The 20,117-nt window shown below is 39.1% G+C and overlaps 1 protein-coding gene across 8 annotated transcripts in view; it reads left to right on the top strand.

Annotated features, from left to right (window-relative positions):
- Window positions 1-20,117, top strand: part of LOC137123696 (complement C3-like) — a 44,691-nt gene that overhangs the window by 4,539 nt on the left and 20,035 nt on the right. For 6 of the 8 annotated variants that reach the window (XR_010913875.1, XR_010913876.1, XM_067497812.1 and 3 more), the window contains exons 2-16: window positions 57-255; window positions 4,688-4,850; window positions 5,225-5,319; window positions 8,284-8,372; window positions 9,261-9,343; window positions 9,435-9,522; window positions 13,187-13,289; window positions 13,409-13,529; window positions 13,788-13,903; window positions 15,063-15,203; window positions 17,976-18,066; window positions 18,172-18,266; window positions 18,357-18,542; window positions 18,681-18,836; window positions 19,516-19,645. Coding sequence is in view for 6 of the 8 variants with exons in the window: in XM_067497812.1 (XP_067353913.1) it covers window positions 57-255; window positions 4,688-4,850; window positions 5,225-5,319; window positions 8,284-8,372; window positions 9,261-9,343; window positions 9,435-9,522; window positions 13,187-13,289; window positions 13,409-13,529; window positions 13,788-13,903; window positions 15,063-15,203; window positions 17,976-18,066; window positions 18,172-18,266; window positions 18,357-18,542; window positions 18,681-18,836; window positions 19,516-19,645 (1,856 nt within the window). In the remaining 2 variants the exon portion in view is untranslated. The remainder of the gene's footprint in view (window positions 1-56; window positions 256-4,687; window positions 4,851-5,224; window positions 5,320-8,283; window positions 8,373-9,260; window positions 9,344-9,434; window positions 9,523-13,186; window positions 13,290-13,408; window positions 13,530-13,787; window positions 13,904-15,062; window positions 15,204-17,975; window positions 18,067-18,171; window positions 18,267-18,356; window positions 18,543-18,680; window positions 18,837-19,515; window positions 19,646-20,117) is intronic. The other 2 variants (XM_067497814.1, XM_067497815.1) reach the window with 2 other exon arrangements.

The following is a 20,117-nucleotide window of genomic DNA, read 5'->3' as shown; positions in this document are numbered from 1 at the left end:
GCATTTTCCAGTGACTGTAGAGTGACAACATTCTCTCTCTCCCCACTGCTCTGCAGGAAGGTGATGTCTGCCCCCAACTTGCTGCGGGTAGGAACAGTAGAAAACATCTTTGTGGAGTGTCAAGACTGCTCTGAAAGTGAAGAATGCAATGTTGACATTACAGTGTTGAGCCATCCAACCAAGGCCAGGATCCTGGCATCCACAACTGTGACTCTTACTAAGACGAACAATTTCCAGGACCTTGCACAAATTAAAGTAATGTTATACAATAATAGTAAATGCTTTTTTTTAAATATTTTATGTAAGTCTTACAGTGGACGGTAAAGCGGTCATCCACCAATCTCACAGTTGTTAGTTCATTCCCCAGCTTCTCTGGTCACATGTCAAAGTGTCCTTGAGCAAGACAATGACCCCAACATAGTTGCTCCTGGTGAGCATTGGCCATCTGCATAGCAAGTCCCCCATTAGTGTGTGTGTGAATGGGTAAATAAAAAGCAGTGTAAAGCAATCTGAGTGCCAATAGGTAGAAAAGTGCTATGTAAGTGCAGACCATTTACCATTATATCCCCCAACCCAAAGTCAAACAATTAAAGTAAGTGAGTTTTCAGACACTTAATGGTTTACCAACAGCGATCTGTCTATATCTGATCTAAGACTAATTTAGGCAGAGCATCCGTATAAACCAAATGAAGCTGCCACATATTTACCAATGTGTTGTATCCCCTTATGAAACGATGTGATTTTTTTTCTAAGGGGAAACAGCTCTTCATTTTCAAAAACCACCTGCCTATGAGAGAGGGTCATGTGGAAAGTGAATTCCCATAATTTTGGAGATAGTGTCACAGAGCCCATACCAGAAATTAGTTATTTTTGGACTCTTCCTCTATGCCATATCTAAAACACAATGCTGATATGTTAGGCTTGTGTTTTTTATTTTTTATTTTTTATTTTTTTGTCTTTGTGGCGTTAAATAGAGGTGGTTAAGAAAATTATAACGGACCAATCTGAATCTAGAATTAATTATTGCCATCAAACTGTTTTGACACAAATTGGACCAGAGCTCTTCATTGATTATTGTATTCAAGTTGGACTCCCATCTTTCTCTGCAGGTAAGAGAAAAAGGTTTTGTTCTGTCATAACAGTCTTCTAGGTAGAGTATCCCTTTTTGATGCCAGAGCTCCAATATCTTGTTGTTCAGGGTCATGGGTATTAGTTGGCTTTGTCTCAAGGGTGTCCTAGAAGAGAGTCCCACTTCTGTCCCAAGACTATTATGGACCTCATGCCATACTTTTATCAACTGTATTATCACAGGATTGTCAGTTTTAGTCTCCCTAATTTAAGGATTCCCTTTGTAAATAAAATCCAGATGTTTTCTCTTTAACAGCAGACATTGCTATTGAAACCCAGGAGGGAGGAATTTATGGTACCATATTTTTCCAAAATTCTTTGTAATTTTGCAAGAGAATTGTGTGGATTTGTTAAGTAAAGAATTATGTCATCTGCTCGCAGGTTGATTTGTGGGTTGTCTGATCTACATCTACCCCATTTATATCTGGATCTTGTCGAATTGTTTCCGCTAGTAGCGCAATTGCAAGAATAGAGTGCAGGAGACAGGGGGCAGCCCTGTCTGCTTGATCTATGCAGAGGGAAACAGTAGAGATTAGCCCATTAGTGCTAATTCTTTCACCTATTCAAAAAGACTTTGAATATGTGAATTTTTGTGAATGACTGAAATTATGGCTGTTGATTGAATGATCTGGGGGTGTATTAGTTTTGCTAGCTAGATTAATAGTATCCATAAGAAGAGGGATGAATCCATCTTTACACTCTTTATAAAATTCTATGGGGAAGCCATCTTCTCCTGGTGTTTTGTTAGACTTCATAGTCAATTGAAAAGGCTAAGAACTTTTAGAAAAGGCTAAGGCCTTTTCAATTTCTTTTTGAGTAAATAAAAAGTCAAGATATTTTTGATTTTCATCTAATTGGGGGAGAGGAATGTAAGATAGGAATTTGTCTATTTTAGATCATCTGGTAGTTCTAATTCGTATAAGTTTGCATAAAAGCGTTCTCTTTTGGATTATATGTAATTGAGCTGGCATTATTTTTGAATATGGGTGATAATTCTTGAATTTTCTTTGCTTTAATTGCCAGGAAAGGATTTTAAGTCCTTCAGTTTTTTTAGGATATTTTTCTCAGCCTTGTATGCACATAAAGTGTTCAGTTTCATGTTAACCATTAGGAGATATGTATTTTTGGATCCACAGTATTGAAATTCCTTTTCTAACGTCAGAATTTCAGGTTCTAGCACTTTCTTTCCTTTCGAATATGAGATAATTTATTCCCTAAATATGCTTTTGATGTATCTCGAAATATAAAACTATTAGAGGAATTGAAATTCCTTTTGCAAAATAATTTAATGTTTTCCCTAATTAATTTGCAGAAGCCAGGTTGCTTAAGCAGGGTTGAATTTAAACACCATCTGTAAGTACTTTGTATTTTGGGGTCAGTGGTGTATGATCTGAGAATCATAGGTAAATATTCATTTGACAGTATTCTATCAGTTACCTGTGCCAACAGGAGAAAAAATTCGATTATTGTGGGAGAGTTATGGCGGCTAGACAAGTAAGAATAATCTCTGGTATGGTGGTGCACTTGCCTCCAAATATCTACTAGCTTTAATTCCTTCATAAATGGAATGGTGGATGCTGACATTTCTAGAGCGGGATATAACTAAATATCACACCCTATAAGTATTTGGTTTTGACCTGAGGACACTTTGAGAAAAGTACCTTGAATAAATTTAACATCATCATAGTTAGGGGTATATATATTTAGTGGTGTCCAGGGCTCTGAATGGATTTGACAATGGAGAATCACAAAATGGCCAGATGGATCACAAATTGTTTCTTTAATGGAGAGTATTTTTGTTTATCAAGATAGCCACTTATATGACCTTAGAATTAAATGGCAATGCTGACACATACCCTACCCATTCTCTTTTTAGTTTAATGTGCTCTTTCATTCTTAAATGTGTTTCCTGAATAAAAGCCACATCAGTTTTGAGTCTTTTCAAGTATGATAGCAGCCTCTTCCTTTTAACTGGTCCATTTAAACCATTAACATTACAACTTACAAATTTAAGAAGCCCATTCATTTGAAAGAGCAAGCCTGTGATAATACCATATGTCTATGTAATATGTTTAAACTCAAACACTATATACAACACAGATAAAATGACTTTCTCTATAAAGTACTGAGTCCCTGAACATTCGGGTATTATCGCAAAATATTGCGGGACGTGTGTTTTGCACTTGCACATGACGGATCTGTCTCACAACATAACTAACTACTTGAACCTGGAGTTATTTTAAAGAATATTTACGAACACTCTAACATAAAAAATTCTAACATAAAAAAACACCATATTTTCAGTTTGTGTCTTCAAAAGAAACATTGGGTAGGATAGAACAGAGTGCATTTTACCTTTTTCGTCTGTTATGTCCTGCAACTTAATTTAATTCAATAATTTAAAAATTCAACAGTTATAAAAATTGTTCACCGTTACAGCTTAGGAATTTTTGTATGGAAAGCGGTTGCCTCTTTGGGAGTTTTGAAGAATCTTCCCGTCAGGAAAAGTAATTCTCAGCATCGCAGGGTGTAGAAGACTGAATGGATTTTTTATTTTTCTTTATTGTAATTCCTTTTAAAACGGGTTATATTGCTTTCTGTGTTTTGCCAGAGCCACACTCAAATCAGGGTAGAACAACACTGCTTTGCTGTTGTAGGTGATGTGTTCATGTTTCTCTCCAGAGAGCATTGCAGTGCTTCACAGAAATTAATGCCAGTCCCAGTATTAAAAAAGGCATGCCGTGAAGGGCAGAATGCTGGGGTTCGGTGTCCTATCTCAATTATTGGGGTCACTGAAGTTCTCCGGGCCCAAAACAGATGGGATTCTATGCTCGAAGAAGTGTACCGGTTTGTTTCTCTCACATTCCTCCCCAAGCCTGATAACTCGACGAATGTGATTTTCCAGTTGGTCAACTTTATCTGCCAGGAAAGTCGTTTTTTTTTGCTTAACTTCATGACATGGGAATTTAGTTCCGCTAACTTATCTTCCACCGTGCGATGTGTGATCTCATACCATCTATCATTGTTTCTAATCCTAAAATTGCCTGGTTAATTTCTGCCATTTTGTGGTCAATCTTTTACAAAATTTTATCATTACCACGCTTTATGTCCTGTGGTATAAGCGAGTCTGCTTCAGAGGCGAGCTGGTCTTCTGCTGCCATTTTGGAATCACACTTGTAAATAGTCAAAACTTTATCGGTGGTGAAATTGGATTGCTTATTTCTGGGTCTCATATACATGTGGTAATGTTCCAATAAACTAAGAGCGAGATTGGGTATTAATGATAGCCTTAAATTGAGTGTAGTTTGAGGAACTCCAGGGACCACCTCTACCTAACTCACCGGCATCACGTGATCCACAGTAAATGTTGATAACATAACTATTAAATTAATAGTGTTGCTAAAAATATTAGAATAATTAAATTTCTTTAAACATCTGAATTTATAAGATGTTAAGGAAATAATTGTCTATCATGACTGTAAACAAAAGAACAAACAAAAACCATTGTAAATTCAGCCTCTGTAACTACTTATATTATACTGCTGTCTTTGTACCACAGATTTCTGAGAAATTCAGTAAAGAGGATTCCAACATGAAACACTATGTCTACCTGCAAGCTCGGTTTCCAGATGTAGAACTGGAGAAAGTTGTCTTACTGTCCTTCCAGTCTGGGTACATCTTCATTCAAACAGACAAGACCATTTACACCCCCAACAGTGATGGTGAGTATGGTACTACATCACTGCTAATATACCTTGAGTGTTTGTGTCTTGTTTATATTCTGTAACACAATAGATAACAACAACAACAACAACAACAACAACAACAAAAAATGTTTTGTAAATGTAGAAATTTTAATTTTGTTCATGTTTCTCACTTTGTCACAAATGTTTATTTATACACTGTTTGCAAATTTTCCAATACTTCAATTTTATCAATTTAAAATTAAACCTACAACACAATAAAAGCGTAAAAAGTAAAGGAGTCCAAAACCTTTCTAAAGCTACTATACCGTACATAATGTGATGATAGTTTGTTGACAATGGCCATGATAATAACATTACTGGTGCTCTTTTTCTCTGTTTCTCTTTGGCAGTCCTTTACAGGATGTTTGCAGTGAGGCCAAACATGGAGCCAGTGGACAGTGATGATAAAATTAATACTGATACTTTTATTATTACTGAGATCGTGGTAATTTACTATTTTACTTATCTATCATAAATATAGAATTGATTATATATAAATAACGTTAATGTTATACAATTAGGCATAACTGAAAGTGCATCAAAAACATTCATCCATCCACTAGACTGAATCTCTTATCCTGTTCAGGGTCACCAGCCTGTTCTTATTTCCTAGGCATCACTTTGTCTAGTCCCTTTGCATTACATGCTTATGCCTAAGGTACCCATTTGTGTCAGAAATTGCCATTTGGTGCTTTCAGTGTAGTTTCTTAGAAGCCCAGATGCTTGAAAATTTTACAGATAAATCGACGTAAAATAGGAAGTAAAAAAGTCTCATAGGAAGGTGGACGGAACTGGTGGATGGTACACCAAGACACAAGACTTTTTCACAGGATGCCAGGATTCGAGTAGTGTGAGATGTTGTTTGCTTTATTGATGATTGCTTCACAACGTGGCACACATGGTTATTATAAGAAGAAAGTACATGTGTAATGTTGTCATGTTTGTAGCGTTTTGTTTGTATATAATTTATCTTGTTACCTAACCTTCATTAATCCTAATGAAGTTTTTTTTGTGTGTATATAAAGTCATTTCTGTGCTGTCAACAAGTGACGCTTCTGGAGTACTACCAACGCTAAAGTGTACCTGAGACTCAGTTGTTGCCAGGGTGTCAAATAGTGGTGCTCCTGGAGTTTAATAGTAATGCCAAAAGGGTACCTGTGGCTTCCTTAGGAAGTGTAAGTAGCTGACGCTATGGGTTGAGAATGCGTTGCGGTTGCAGGTGGCTGCAGCCTATCCCATCTCAGGTCCTACTGGGCAAGAGGCAGGGTACACCCTGAACAGGTTTCCAGAGTAAGAAATTGTGCATAAGATATAAACATAGTAGGTGAATACAATCAATGTAATATAAAGTTAAAAATGCACTTTGGTAGTATGAGTCTTGCACTGAAGGTGCTCCTATGCGTCACCAGCATGTCATGCAGGGAATGGGAAGCATTCTCCCTTATCCTATGCAGCTTGGACATCATCTTTCTGCCTGACACTGCTTTTAGTGTCCAGCTCCATCCCCACAATGTCACTGGCCCTTGTGATCAGTTTATTGAGTCTGTTGGTGTCTGCAGCCCTCAGTCCACTGCCCCAGCAAATGACAGCAAACAGAATAACACTGGCAACCGCAGACTTAGCAAAGGACCTGAACCTCCTCACAAAATAGAAACAACTTTGGCACTTCTTGTAGAGGGCTTCAGTGTTCGCACCCCTATCCAGTTTATTGTCAATAAACACTCCGAGGTATTTATAATTTTCCACAACTTCCACACTATGACCCTGAATAGAAACTGGAGCCACTAGTGCCTTAGACTTCGAACTACGGCATCAGAAGTCATCGGAATGACGTCAGAGTCATCAGAAAGCTTCTGAAGGTGGCACGACTCTGTCCAGCAGCTGAAATCCATGGTATAAAGGATGAAGAGGAAGGGAGAGAGGACTGTGCCTTGTCTGGCCCCAGTGTTACTCAACACTTTGTCCGACACACCGTTCTCCAGACGTACATACTGTGGTCTGCCAGTCACATAGTCAACAATCCAAGACACAATCGGAGGATCTACCTGCATCCCTGTAAGTTTCTTACCGAGAAGAGCTGGCCTGAATGTGTTGAAAGCAATGGAGAAGTAAAAAATACAAGACCCTCAGAGTGCTCGCGGGCTTGTACAGTTGGGCACATGCGCGATTCAGCAGGTAGATCATGGCATCCTCCAATCTTAGCTGTGGCTGGTAGGCGAACTGGAGAGGGTCCAGATGGGGCCTATGGGCCAGAGCTGCTCCAGAATGAGTCTTTCAGGGGTCTTCATACTGTGTGACATAAGCACCACCGCTCGGAAGTCTGAGGCACCCCTGGGTCATGGAATCTTTGGCACTGGCATCTTCCAAAACTCAGGAAGCTTGTTGAGACTCAGGCTCATGCTGAAGACATTGTGAAACATTCGACAGAGCTGGGCAGCACAGTCTTTTAGAACCTGTGGGCTGACGCCACCAGGGCCAGCAGCCTTGCTGGTGGGGAATTTTCTCAGTTGTTTTCTCAGATGCAGAGGTGTGAAAAGTGCAGCTTGGGAGGGGCGTGGTGGAGAGCTGGAGTCCACATTCAGAGTCAGACGAGGGCTATCGTAAGAGGTGTCAGGAGAAGGGGGTGGAGGGACAGTGCAATTGGTGGAGGTATTATCAGGGGAGCAGTGGTCGCAGACAGGCATCCCGGGAGTCATTAAACCTCTTATAGAAAAAGTTCAACTCATTGGCACTAGCCAAAGTACCCTTAACTCCTCTGCCAGCTTGTCTGAAATCTGTGATGGTCCTCATACCACTCCAGACCTCCCAAATGTTGTTCTGGTGAGTTTCCACTCCAGCTTCCTCCTGTAGCAGTCTTTAGCCTCACGGATCTTCGCCTTCAAGTCCTTCTTAATATCCCTCAGCTCCTCTTTAATGTCCCCTGCCTTCTTCTTCCGATGAGATATAATGTCTTTGATTACTTTTGTTACCCATGGCGTTTTGTTTAGATAGCACTGGACGGTTCTTGTTGTTTTCTCTGCCGTAGCGAGCCTTTCCCTTTGCATCTCCCGTGTGTTTTTCTCCAGAGGTTACCTGGAAGATCCCGTCATCTGTAAGCAAGATGGCCAGCTTCAGTACTAACAGCTGATCTCTGAGTAGCAACCAGGTGGCAGAATAAATGTAGCAATTCGGCTGTGAAAAAACTGATGAGATTTTTCCAAGCAAGCATATGGTGGTGCATATGTAGTAATGGCCAACACAGAGAGACATACAAACTATCATTCACACTTACATTCACACCTATGGACAATTTTGAGTTAAAAAAATGTATGTCACACTGAATAAAATAAAATTATATATAATAGAATAGTTAGATGTTGTTGTTTGTTTCTTACAAAATTTGTAAATTGGTACATTTCCTTTATTTTAGACTCCTGATGGAATAATTTTACCACTTGATCAGAGCTCTCTGCGATCAGGTATCCACTCTGGATCATATAAGCTTGGTGAGATTGTCAGGTCGGTATTTACTTATATTATTATTGTACATTAATTTAGTTTAGTTAATTTTATCATTTGGATTCTAAGCTGTCATTGCTACATCAGGCACGCTATGCATTTCTTTCAAGGGCCTTGTATATAAAGTCAACAAGTCAGCATTACTGTAATGTCACATTACATTTACAGGTAATAAATATAGAATGATTTATGGTCACCACAGTTTCAGTAGCTTTGGTCCAGTACTTAGAGAGAATGTGAAGTGAAGTCAAGCCATGTAAACTGCTGGGGAATGCGGGCACCTTCTTTTCATCTATGCAGTCTTTTTATCTGCACCTGCTTTTATAGTTAGAATGGGTTACCTGCGTATCCTTTTGGCTAAAATATTCTTTAAACCTTTAAACCAATAAGCAACTGCTTATGAAAAAACCTAAAGATAAACACATGAACAGTTTTCTCATGTCTTTGGGCAAGATGTGCTAATTCCTAAACTAACAAACCCAAGCCATAGTACAGTTGTGCTCGTTAAAGTAGGGCGGCACTCAGCAAAGACCTACTGTGGCAACACTTGACACAGCAGTAAGTCAGAACACAGCCTTTAACTCACCAACAGAAAGGCAGGGAAATCTTCACGAGATGGCATCCACTTCTCCTTCTCTGTTGGTTCACTAGTTTTAATTCTTGTCTCTGTTCAAGTAAAATAAAACTCACCAAACACCTGATAAGGTCAAGACACAGCTGGCTAAACACTTCAGATTTACTTAAAACACTCATAAGAATATTTGTATATGCCTAATTCAGTCTGGATAAGAGATAAATCCTTTTTGTTTTCTCATGTTATGACTAGTATAATGGTTTGATAATTTTTTTATTCATTTGTTTAAATATTTTCTTTGTGTGTGTTTGTAGTACTGGACTATGGAAAATCACGGCCAGATTCAACAGTAAACTAGAGCAGAGTTTCTCTGCAGAATTCGAGGTCAAAGAATATGGTAATTCCCTCTCTAAACTTTTTAAGTGTTTTACAACGTTCACCCACTTTTCATGCATTGGACACTTAAAAAAGTCCATTACATTTTACAGTGCTACCTAGCTTTGAGGTGAAACTGACAGCTACAAAGCCCTTCTTCCTTGTGGACAGTGAAGAGTTGACAATCTACATTACAGCTAAGTACGCAAATGTTTTATTTTGTTTGAGACAAAATTTTATCAGTAAATAAAGGCTTTATGTCCACATCCTCTCCTGTTATGTTCTCTAAGTTACAGTAACTACAACCCCAAATTCCGAAAAGTTGGGAGGATGTATAAATGTAAACTATAACAGAATGCAATGATTTATTAAAACTAATCCACACATATTTTATTCATAACAAAACATACATAACATGTCAGTGGGAATGGGAACTTTTTTGTCTTATGCAGGATTCTAGCTGTTCAAGAGTCCTCACGTTAGATGCCAGATATTATTCATTCTTCTTTTCCTTTCGACTGTTCCCTTTCAGGGGTCACCACAGGTCACATCATGTGCCTCCATCTACCCTCTGCATCCTCTTCTCTCACACCAACTAACTTCATGTCCTCTCTCACTACATCCATAAATCTCCTCTTTGGTCTTCCTCTAGACTTCCTGCCTGGCAGCTCCAACCTCAGCATCCTTCTACCGACATATTCACAGTCTCCCCTCTGAACATGTCCAAACCACCTCAATCCGCCCTTTCTGACTCCAAAACATCTAACATGAGCTGTCCCTCTGATGTACTCATTCCTGATCCTGTCCATCCTCGTCACTCCCAAAGAGAACCTCAACATCTTAAGCTCTGCTACCTCCAGCTCTGCCTCCTGTCTTTTCTTCAGTGCCACTGTCTCTAAGCTCTACAACATTGCTGGTCTCACCACTGTCTTGAACACCTTTCCTTTCATTCTCGCTGATACTCTTTCATCACACAACACACCTGAAACTTTCCTCCAACCGTTCCAACCTGCTTGCACTCACCTCTTCACCTCTTTTCCACACTATCGTTTGATCTGAAACATTGACTTTTAGTACTAAAAGTCCTGCACCTTCTTCACCTCTGCTCCCTGTAACCTCACTGTTCCACCTGGGTCCCTCTCATTCACACACATGTATTCTGTCTTACTGCGGCTAAGCTTCATTCTTCTGCTTTCCAGAGCAGACCTCCACCTCTCTAGATTTTCCTCCACCTGCTTCCTGCTCTCACTAAAAATCACAATGTCATCTGCAAACATCATAGTCCACGGAGATTCCTGTCTAACCTCATCTGTCAGCCTGTCCATCACCAGAGCAAACAAGAAGGGGCTCAGAGCTGATCCTTGATGCAGACCCACCTCCACCTTGAACTCCTCCATCACACCTACAGCACAACTCACCACGGTCTTACAGCTCTCATACATGTCCTGCACCACTCTAACATACTTCTCTGTCACTGCAAACTTCCTAATACAATAGCACAGCTCCTCTCTCGGCACCCTGTCATCCGCTTTCTCTAAATCTACGAAGAAACAATGCAATTCCCTATGACCCTCTCTGTACTTTTCCATCAGCATCCTCAAAGCAAATACTGCATCTGTTGTACTCTTTCTAGGTATGAAACCATATTGCTGCTCACAAATGCTCACCTCTGCCCTTAGCCTAGCTTCCACTGCTTTTTCCCACATCTTCATTGTTTGGCTCATCAGCTTTATTCCTCTGTAGTTGCCACAGCTCTGCACATCTCCCTTGTTCTTGAAAATGGGTACCAGTACACTTCTGCTCCATTCCTCAGGCATCCTCTCACTCTCCAAAGATCTTGTTAAACTAACTAGTTAGAAACTCTACTGCCACCTCTCCTAGACACTTCCATACCTCCACAGGTATGTCACCAGGACCAACTGCCTTTCCACACTTCATCCTCTTCAACGTCCTCCTCACTTCACTCTTACTAATTTTTGCCAATTCCTGCTCCACACCAGTCTCCTATTCTACTCTTCATTCCCTTTCATTTTCCTCATTCATCAGCTCTTCAAAGTTCTTCTTCCATCTTCCCATCACACACCTGGAATCTGTCAATACATTTCCATCTTTATCTTTAATCATCCTAACCTGCTGCACATCCTTCCCTTCTCTCTTTGTCTGGCCAACCTGTACAAATCCACCTCTCCCTCTTTAGTGTCCAACCTAGCATACAAGTCCTCATATGCTCTTTGTTTGGCCTTTGCCGCCTCTACCTTCCCTGTCCTCCTGTCTACTCTCTTCAGTCCTCTCAGTGTCCCACTTCTTCTTAGCTAACCTCTTTCTCTGTATACACTCCTTAACTTCCTCGTTCCAACACCAAGTTTCCTTGTCCACTTTCCTCTTTCCAGATGACACACCGAGTACCATCCTACCTGTCTCCCTGATCACATTAACTGTAGTGGTCCAGTCATCTGGAAGCACCTCCTGACCACATAGAATCTGTCTCAGCTCCTCCCTGAAAACTACACAACATTATTCCTTTTTCAACTTCAACCACTTCATTCCTCTGCTCTGCCTTAGTCCTCTTCATCTTCCTCACCACCAGAGTAATTTTACACACCACCATCCTGTGTTGTCTGGCTACCACCATCTGTGTACCACCATCTGTCCTTCTGCGTTCCTGTCCTGAAGATCAAATCTGCCCATCACATTCTCATCACATCTGTTCCCTTCAGCTATATGTCCATTGAAATGTGCACCAATCACCAATCTGCACTCTCTTACCTCTGGAGATGCTCTGCATCACTTCATCTAACCCAATGCAGAATTTCTCCTTCTCTTCTAACTCACATCTTACCTGTGGGGCATAACCACTAACAACACTGAACATCACGCCTTCAATATCCAGTTTCAGACTCATCAACCTGTCTGATACTCTATTTACCTGTAGAACATTCCTCACAAACTCCTCTTTCAGGATAACTCCTACTCCATTTCTCTTCCTCTCTGACCCATGGTAAAACAACTTGAACCCCCACACAGTACATCCACCTTCCTTTTCTGCTCCATGTCAACCAGCTCTATAGTCTTCTCTGTCATAGTCCCAACATTCAAAGTCCCTACTGTCAGTCTTACATTCTTAGCTTTCCTCTTCTCTCTCTGCCTATGAACACACCGGCCTCCTCTCCTTCTTAGACCATGATGCCAGATATTCTTTATAATGTGCCAAATCTTTCTATGGGTCTAAGGCCTGGACTGCTGTTGTGATGGATGCAGTATGTGTTTTGGCATTGTCTTGCGGAAATATGCAAGTTCTTCCCTGAAAGAGATGTTGTCTGGATTGGAGCATATGTAGCTATCTGAGGTAGGGATGCAACAATAATGAAATCAACTAGTCCCCACCTAATATAAAATGTATGATGGCAATGATTAGTTCTAGTAGGGCTTCATGATAAAGTTGTGGAAAGTCACATGTTAGAAAAGGGATGCCGAAAGATTTCAAAGGATTTAACATTTCCCCTAAAGTATTATTCATAGGATTATTAAAAAGTGAAGATCTTAAGGCATCATCAAGACCTTGCTTATGTAACCTTGGGTATCTTGAGATATCCAGTCCATTCTAGATGTGGATAAAGCCCCTGTGTGAACCACATTAAATAAAAGGCACAACAAACCATACAAACACAAAACATGCAGAATAGCAGTGAGTGAACTCCCAGTATATTACCCAAACCTGCACCATGTGTGCATGGTGGCCATGACCTGCACATGTGTGCATCAAGCACTGTGTCATTTTTTATCAAATAAATCTGCAATTCCTATTTTTATTTGATGTTTTTGGTTTATTTGTTTTGTTGATTTTAAGTATATTGTTCTGCATTAGGTATCTGTTTGGCAAAGAGGTGACCGGGGCAGCATATGCGGTATTTGGGGTTGTGAGCAGTAGTGACAAGAAAAGCCTTCCAAGCTCCCTTCAGAAAGTAGTTGTAAGCCCAGATTTATACTTTTGCTGCATTTTGTTAATGGCAGAAACATTCAGTAAACCACCTAGCAACTTTCGAGTGCACTGTATTTAAAGATGCATTTTTACATTATTTTATATTAGATTAAGGGAGGTAATGGAGAGGTCACCTTGAAGAGAGAGCACATCACAGAGACTCACCAAAACATCAGTGATCTAGTGGGGAGTTCCATATATGTAACTGTCAGTGTGCTGACAGAAAGTGGTAAGAACAGTATGTGTGTGTATTTTTGTCTGGTGTGTGCTCACATTATTGGGTGTTTGATTTAGCATGGTCAAAGTGAGAATTATGATGTCTCTAGTTTTTAATGAAGAGCAAGAAAATTTTAATGTGAGTACATTGTGTGTGCCATAAGAATTTTATTAAATGTTTAGAAATCATTCAAACTAATCCAGAGATGTAAAAATATTTATCCTCATGAATCTGTTTATATGTGTGACTGTGCGACATATATTTGCACAGGAGGTGAAATGGTGGAGGCGGAGTTAAGAAGTATCCAGATTGTCACATCACCATACACCATCAGTTTGAAGAAAACAGCCAAATATTTCAAAATAGGAATACCCTTTGATGTTGTGGTAATGTACACATTTAAGCCAACAATAAGCTACTGAGGCCAGTGCTGGTATGAAACTTGGAATCAATCAATCAACTTTCTATGCTCTAATACAGGTTTGCTTCACTCTTTAAGCTCAACCATGCTCTGCACAACCTTTCAGGTAGTCATTATGAAAATAAAATGAAGAATGCTGTGAATTGTCCTAATTAGACTGGTTAGAAGGGCAACCATCTTGAAAAAAACTAATGCAAACCCAAGCAAGCATAGTGAAAACATGCCAACTCCACCCAGAGAGTACCCAACCAGCCAATGGAATCAAACTGGGGACCCTCCATCACCATGCTGCCCTTAAATAAATACCACCAACCATACACTTTATATAGCCTACAGTATATGTAATCTGTAAACAACACGTAGGCTTATAGACCTAGATTTGGATGTGCAATTCAAGGAACTGATTAACTGTGCCTGCCCACAAAAATTAAATTACAGTTGTTCCAGATTTAAAATATTTGTCAGTTATTTTATAGCAGGTTCCAATCTTATCTATTAAATTTGCTAAATTATGCCTTTAAAATTTGGTGATCCAAAGTTTGACCTGAAGAGTTTGCATGGTATGGAATTTACTTTTTCTATGCTTCTATAGCTTCCTAACGTTCTCTTTACTATATCCTCGTGCATTCATTTACTGTCTGAAATATAAAATGCCTCTCTTTAAAAATCAGGCGCTAGCAATGTTACTCAAATGTGCACAGTGTTTATGACAGTAGATTTAATGTAGTTTAATGTCTTTAGTAGTTTAATGTAATGTGTATAGAGGTTCAGAGCTGTGGAGTGACACAATTAGTAGAACAGTCATTTATCAACAACAGGATTTAAGGTTTGATTCCCACTTCCTCCTGGCTAAACGTCAATGTGTCCTTGGGCAAGACATTTAAAAACCCTTTAGTACCACCATTATCTATGAGCAACTGTCTAACAACAATTTCCTCATGTGTCAATAAGGGTAAAATTCAACTGTACTAGGTATTATATAAATGTACTTATTATTCATTATTATCTCAGTTATAGCTGCATATCTAATTCAATATATCCTATTTGCATAATAGATTGTTCTTCTATTAAGAAAATAGTTGGATGTTCTCTGGCTGTTTAACCATTTGTTTTTTTGGTGTCAGATTGATGTTGCGAATCCCGATGGCACTCCAGCAAAAGATATTGCTGTGGAGCTAATACAGGTGTCTGGTGTCACTAATGCCAATGGGATGGCAAGTCTTTCCATCAATACTGTGCTAACTCCTGTACCAATGGAAATTATTGTAAGTAAATGCTTGTATTATTCTATTGCTGCTGAATGTACTGTACTGTACTGTATGTCATATCTATTTTATAAAGTGGTGGATTGCTGTGGCTGTGCAGTGCTTTCCTGATGGCCAAAATACTGTAAATCAATGCAATGCAACCTTACGGAGAAAGCTGCTGAGATTTATAGGCTCAGGATTATGTCAAAACAGTGGCTATCTCTGTGATTCCAGCCATACTTAATGGAGTTGTTGTACTGTAAGTATTAAGACATAATAACAGGTTATAATCATTATAATTGCTCTTGCTCTAATCAATAGCCAAGTCACTTTTTTGTTGAAACAGGACTTAAAGATCAATGGCTTTTGACTATCCCTTCAGGGGTCACCACAGCGGAATATGTTCCACACGTTAATTTGGCATGCGTTTCCTGCCGTAATCCTCACATTTTATCTGGGCTTTCGACTGTCACCAAGGGCTACCTTGGGGCTACCTTGGTGGCCACATCTGGTGGGGTGGGATTCAATCCTGTGGTCTTCTGCATCCCAACCCGATGCTCTACCCATTGATCAACCACGCACCCTCTGTCGAAACAGGACTGCACTGCAAAAATAGGGGGACAAGACATATAGCCTTTTAGCCATGCAAAGTACACACCGTGTGTACATACCATGCACACATAGTCACATCTTCTGACTATAACTGTCTTAGCTAAAACAGACAACAACAAATAAAATATATGTATAAGCTGAAAAATGGGGTCTTTATATGTATTATGTCAAGATACACTGTCTGTTCCTAATTGAGCTGGTCTATATAGATGTATTACTTTATATTACATTATACTTGTTGTTTAATCTCTGTCTGAGAATTTTTTTTTGAGCTCATCTACAGGATGATGTTTGTTCATACCCTCTCTGTTGACCAGGTGAACCATTTGTTAAGGAAGCAGGAGCCTGTTTAAACTGCACCACTTTCAGTGCCAGGTCACAAAATGGCTGATACTGTTACTTAAAATGGAGTCCTACTCATTTTGTGCTCTAAGCTATCAAAAAATGCAGGATTTAAAGTATTTAAACACAAAAGTGTAGCTATGGTTAGGCACAAAAATAAAATTCCTTAAAAATGCATCATGTTACTGCTTGCAACATCATCTATAACATTTGTTTCACGCTAGACTCAAACTATGTGTGAAAGTCCTGTCCTGAGAAATATTTGATGGTCTATATAGTATGTGACAGTCTTATGTTCACTACAGCTGTTGATGTTACTACATGACAATCTATATCTGTTGGTAGTTTTTTGGTGGCTGGTACAAACAACCTACTCTGTCGTATTGAAACATACGGAACTTTATAGAAAATGCAAACAAATAGACAAAAGACACAACAAAACAACACAAAAGCATTCAATTAATCCAAAATGCTGCAGCAAGAGTGCTGACTGGATTAGGAAAGAGACATCATATTTCACCTTCACTAGCTTCTCTTCATTGGCTTCCCATGAAATCTAGAATAGAGTTCAAAACCCTCCTCCTTACATACAAAGCTCTTAATGGTCAAGCTCCATCATATTTAAAAGATCTCATAGTCCTGTATCGCCCGATTAGACCACTTCGATCCCAAAATACAGGCCTACTTGTGGTTCCCAGAGTTTGCAAAAGTAGAATGGGAGGCAGAGCCTTTAGCTATCAAGCTCCTCTCCTGTGGAACCAGCTTCCAATCCAAATTCGGGGAGCAGACACCCTCTCTACTTTTAAGACTAGGCTTAAAACTTTCCTTTTTATAAAGCTTATAGTTAAAACTCCTCACTCAACCCTAACTAGCTTTTCTCTATACATTTATTTGTCACCACTGTATGCCATTAATTCTGTGTCCTACAACCTGTACAGTGCTTTGTTGTTGCTTTTTTTGTTTTGTTGTTGCTTTTCTTGTTGTTGCTTTTTGTTGTTGTTTTGTTGTTGCTTTTCGTTGCTCTTTTCTTTTCTTTCTCCACTTTCCACTCACCCCAACCGGTCAAGGCAGATGGCCGCCCACCCTGAGCCTGGTTCTGCTGGAGGTTTCTCCCATTAAAGGGAGTTTTTCCTCTCCACTGTTGCCTAGGGCTTGCTCAAGGGGGATTTCTTAGGTTGCTTCTACATACTTGTGTAGTCTGGAGTTTATTCTGTAACTCTGTGCCTTGAGATGACTTTGTTGTAAATTGGCGCTATATAAATAAAGTTGAATTGAATTGAAAAAGTACATATGAACAACACTTAGTTCATAGAACAATTAGAAAATGCTAAAAAATAAAGAACTGTGACTGACAAATTGACATTTTCTTACAGCCTTGTGGTTGTATGACTCCACAAACCAGCCATGTTGCAGTTCATATTTACCTTTATCAAGACTCATAGCTTTGTCAAAAATGGGATAATAATGAGGTTACTTTGACCGTTGACCAGTTCATTCTTAAGTCCTGTTGGATGCTTGTGCCAAATTTAAAGAATGTCCAATTTTCCATTTTCCTATGATGTTGCTTTCACAAGAATTGGAAAGACATTGATCATGACCTTTTCACTTTAGACTCCCCCTCCTGTGAATGCCCAAAAATAGGAAAGACCGACAACCAAAAAAACATAACACCTCTGGCTAAAGCTGTTGCTGCATGGAGGCTATAGAAATCTTATCTAATAATAACTATGCAACATCAATATTATTATTATATATATTTTTGGTAGAAAATATTAAAGACTTTGCCTGCACATCACTTCAAAAACAACATATTCAAACCTGTGTGTTCAATTGTAGGTAAAGACAAATGTTCCTGGTATCAGCCAAGCATCAGCCACCATGACTGCTCTCCCGTATATCACCAAAAGCGAGAGTTACATACACATAGGTAAGGAGCATCCCGAAGTAACATCAGATGGTAACAGAGTAATGTCTAACTACCCTGTCTAAGATTTCTTTAATCTTTTCTTGCCCAAAACAACTATTTTTGCAGGGGTGGATTCGGATGATGTCAAATTAGGAGATAACCTGAAAATCAACCTCCACCTCAACAAGGACAAAAATGTACAACATAATGTCACATACTTGGTTAGTTATGTTATGCATCTGCACAAGTTTGTGTTTGTGGACATACTTAACTGTTTGTGTTGCTTCTTACAACTTGTTCTTTGTTCCTAGATACTTAGCAAAGGTCAACTGGTGAAACATGGCCGCTACAGTCCAAGAAAACTGATATCTGTGATGGTCACTATTACGAAAGATATGCTGCCTTCGTTCCGAATCATTGCTTACTACCATACAAATGATAATGAAGTGGTATCAGACTCTGTTCGGGTGCCTGTAAAATGTTCCTGCATGGGCTCTGTAAGCATAAATAGATTTTTCTATAAATACAATATAATAACATACATACAATATAATGTTTGCATGTGGCTTTTATCAAGATATTTTTACAAATACCAATTGGTATGTCTCATTTGTTGCCCGTCCCTCCTCCTTTAGCTGAAACTGGAATCAAGCTCACCTGCTTCCTCCTATGAACCTGGCAAAAATTTTCCTTTGAAGGTGACTGGAGATCCAGAAGCTGCAGTGGGACTTGTGGCAGTCGACAAAGGCGTTTACGTCCTAAACAACAAGCACCGCCTCACCCAGAAAAAGGCATTTATTTTAAAGTTTTTCTGTAAAAAAATATTAAATGTTTTTAAGGAGGTGGGGGTGGGAAATAAATATCATTTTAATTTAATAATTAAAATTTTCTTATGAATGATGTGAGAAATGCCTAAATCAAAAAATCAAAATGAATTATTCCTCTACTGTCACTCAATTGGCAACTCAAAAATTGCAGGAGTTCTCTGAGGTTACAACAGTACCACAACCTGCACACTTTTTAGCTTTGCCAGTCAACAAGCTGGAGTAATGGCATTAGTGATATGGAAAGGATAGAAATTACACCTCCTCTCTCTTGTGCTTGCCTTTGTGCACTTATTTACATAAAGAAAGTGACACCATGTCTACAAAGAACCCGTAAAAATAAAAGAATCTACTACCAGTAACAAATGCTACTATGTGATGTTGTGCTGTTTGAAGGCATTCAGGGCCACATTCAGTGTAGGTCACCTGTGTTTTGGAAGTGTTCAGTGCCCGATATTCAATTAACATAATAATAACAATAACAATAATGATATACAGGCACATAGCTAGTCAAGAAATACTGTAATATTCTTTACCATTTAATTATATGGCTTACATTTAATCGCATGAAAAGATGTTTTAATACCATATCAGAATGGCACTTATGTTTCTTTGTATTTCTGTGTATGACTTTCTCCCTGCTCAGATATGGGATATAGTGGACATGTATGATACAGGCTGCACACCAGGTGGAGGGAAGGATGCCATGAATGTGTTTTATGATGCTGGGCTGTTGTTTCAGTCCAACGTGGCTTCAGGGAGTCCACACAGACAAGGTGATGTTTCTTTATTCAAGGTTTCAATAACTCAGTCTACTGGTGCAATTACAAGGCTTTTTGTTTACTAAACACTGTCTTGTCATATTGAGAGAGTAAACCAAATTAGTGTTTTTAAGAAGTGACCCCGAACAATTAAGTGTAATAAGTTTTCGTTATTTCATTAGGTTTTAAGGGGTTGCCCCTGATTAACTCCTTTGTTGTTTTGGCAGTGTGAATCTCCCAGTTAATTTGGTTGCATCCTTTTAAATTGGTTTCTGTAGAGTTTTGTTGCTGCCATCATGTGTTACATCATCAGTGAAAATTAATGAGCTGATTAATGATCTGAAACTTTTATTGCTATTTATTGTAATCAGCATCAAATGACACAGCTGGACAACAAAACACATCTGTCAGTCACTTGCTCCAATAAACACATTATGGGGTACTGAGTGTAGATTAATAAGGAATAAAATGAATTTGAACAATTGTA

The sequence above is a fragment of the Channa argus genome, chromosome 3 (genome assembly GCF_033026475.1).
Source record: "Channa argus isolate prfri chromosome 3, Channa argus male v1.0, whole genome shotgun sequence".
Lineage (NCBI taxonomy): Eukaryota > Metazoa > Chordata > Actinopteri > Anabantiformes > Channidae > Channa > Channa argus.
The sequence above is the reverse complement of the archived record's forward strand: the minus strand, read 5'-3'. Positions and strand labels throughout refer to the sequence as shown.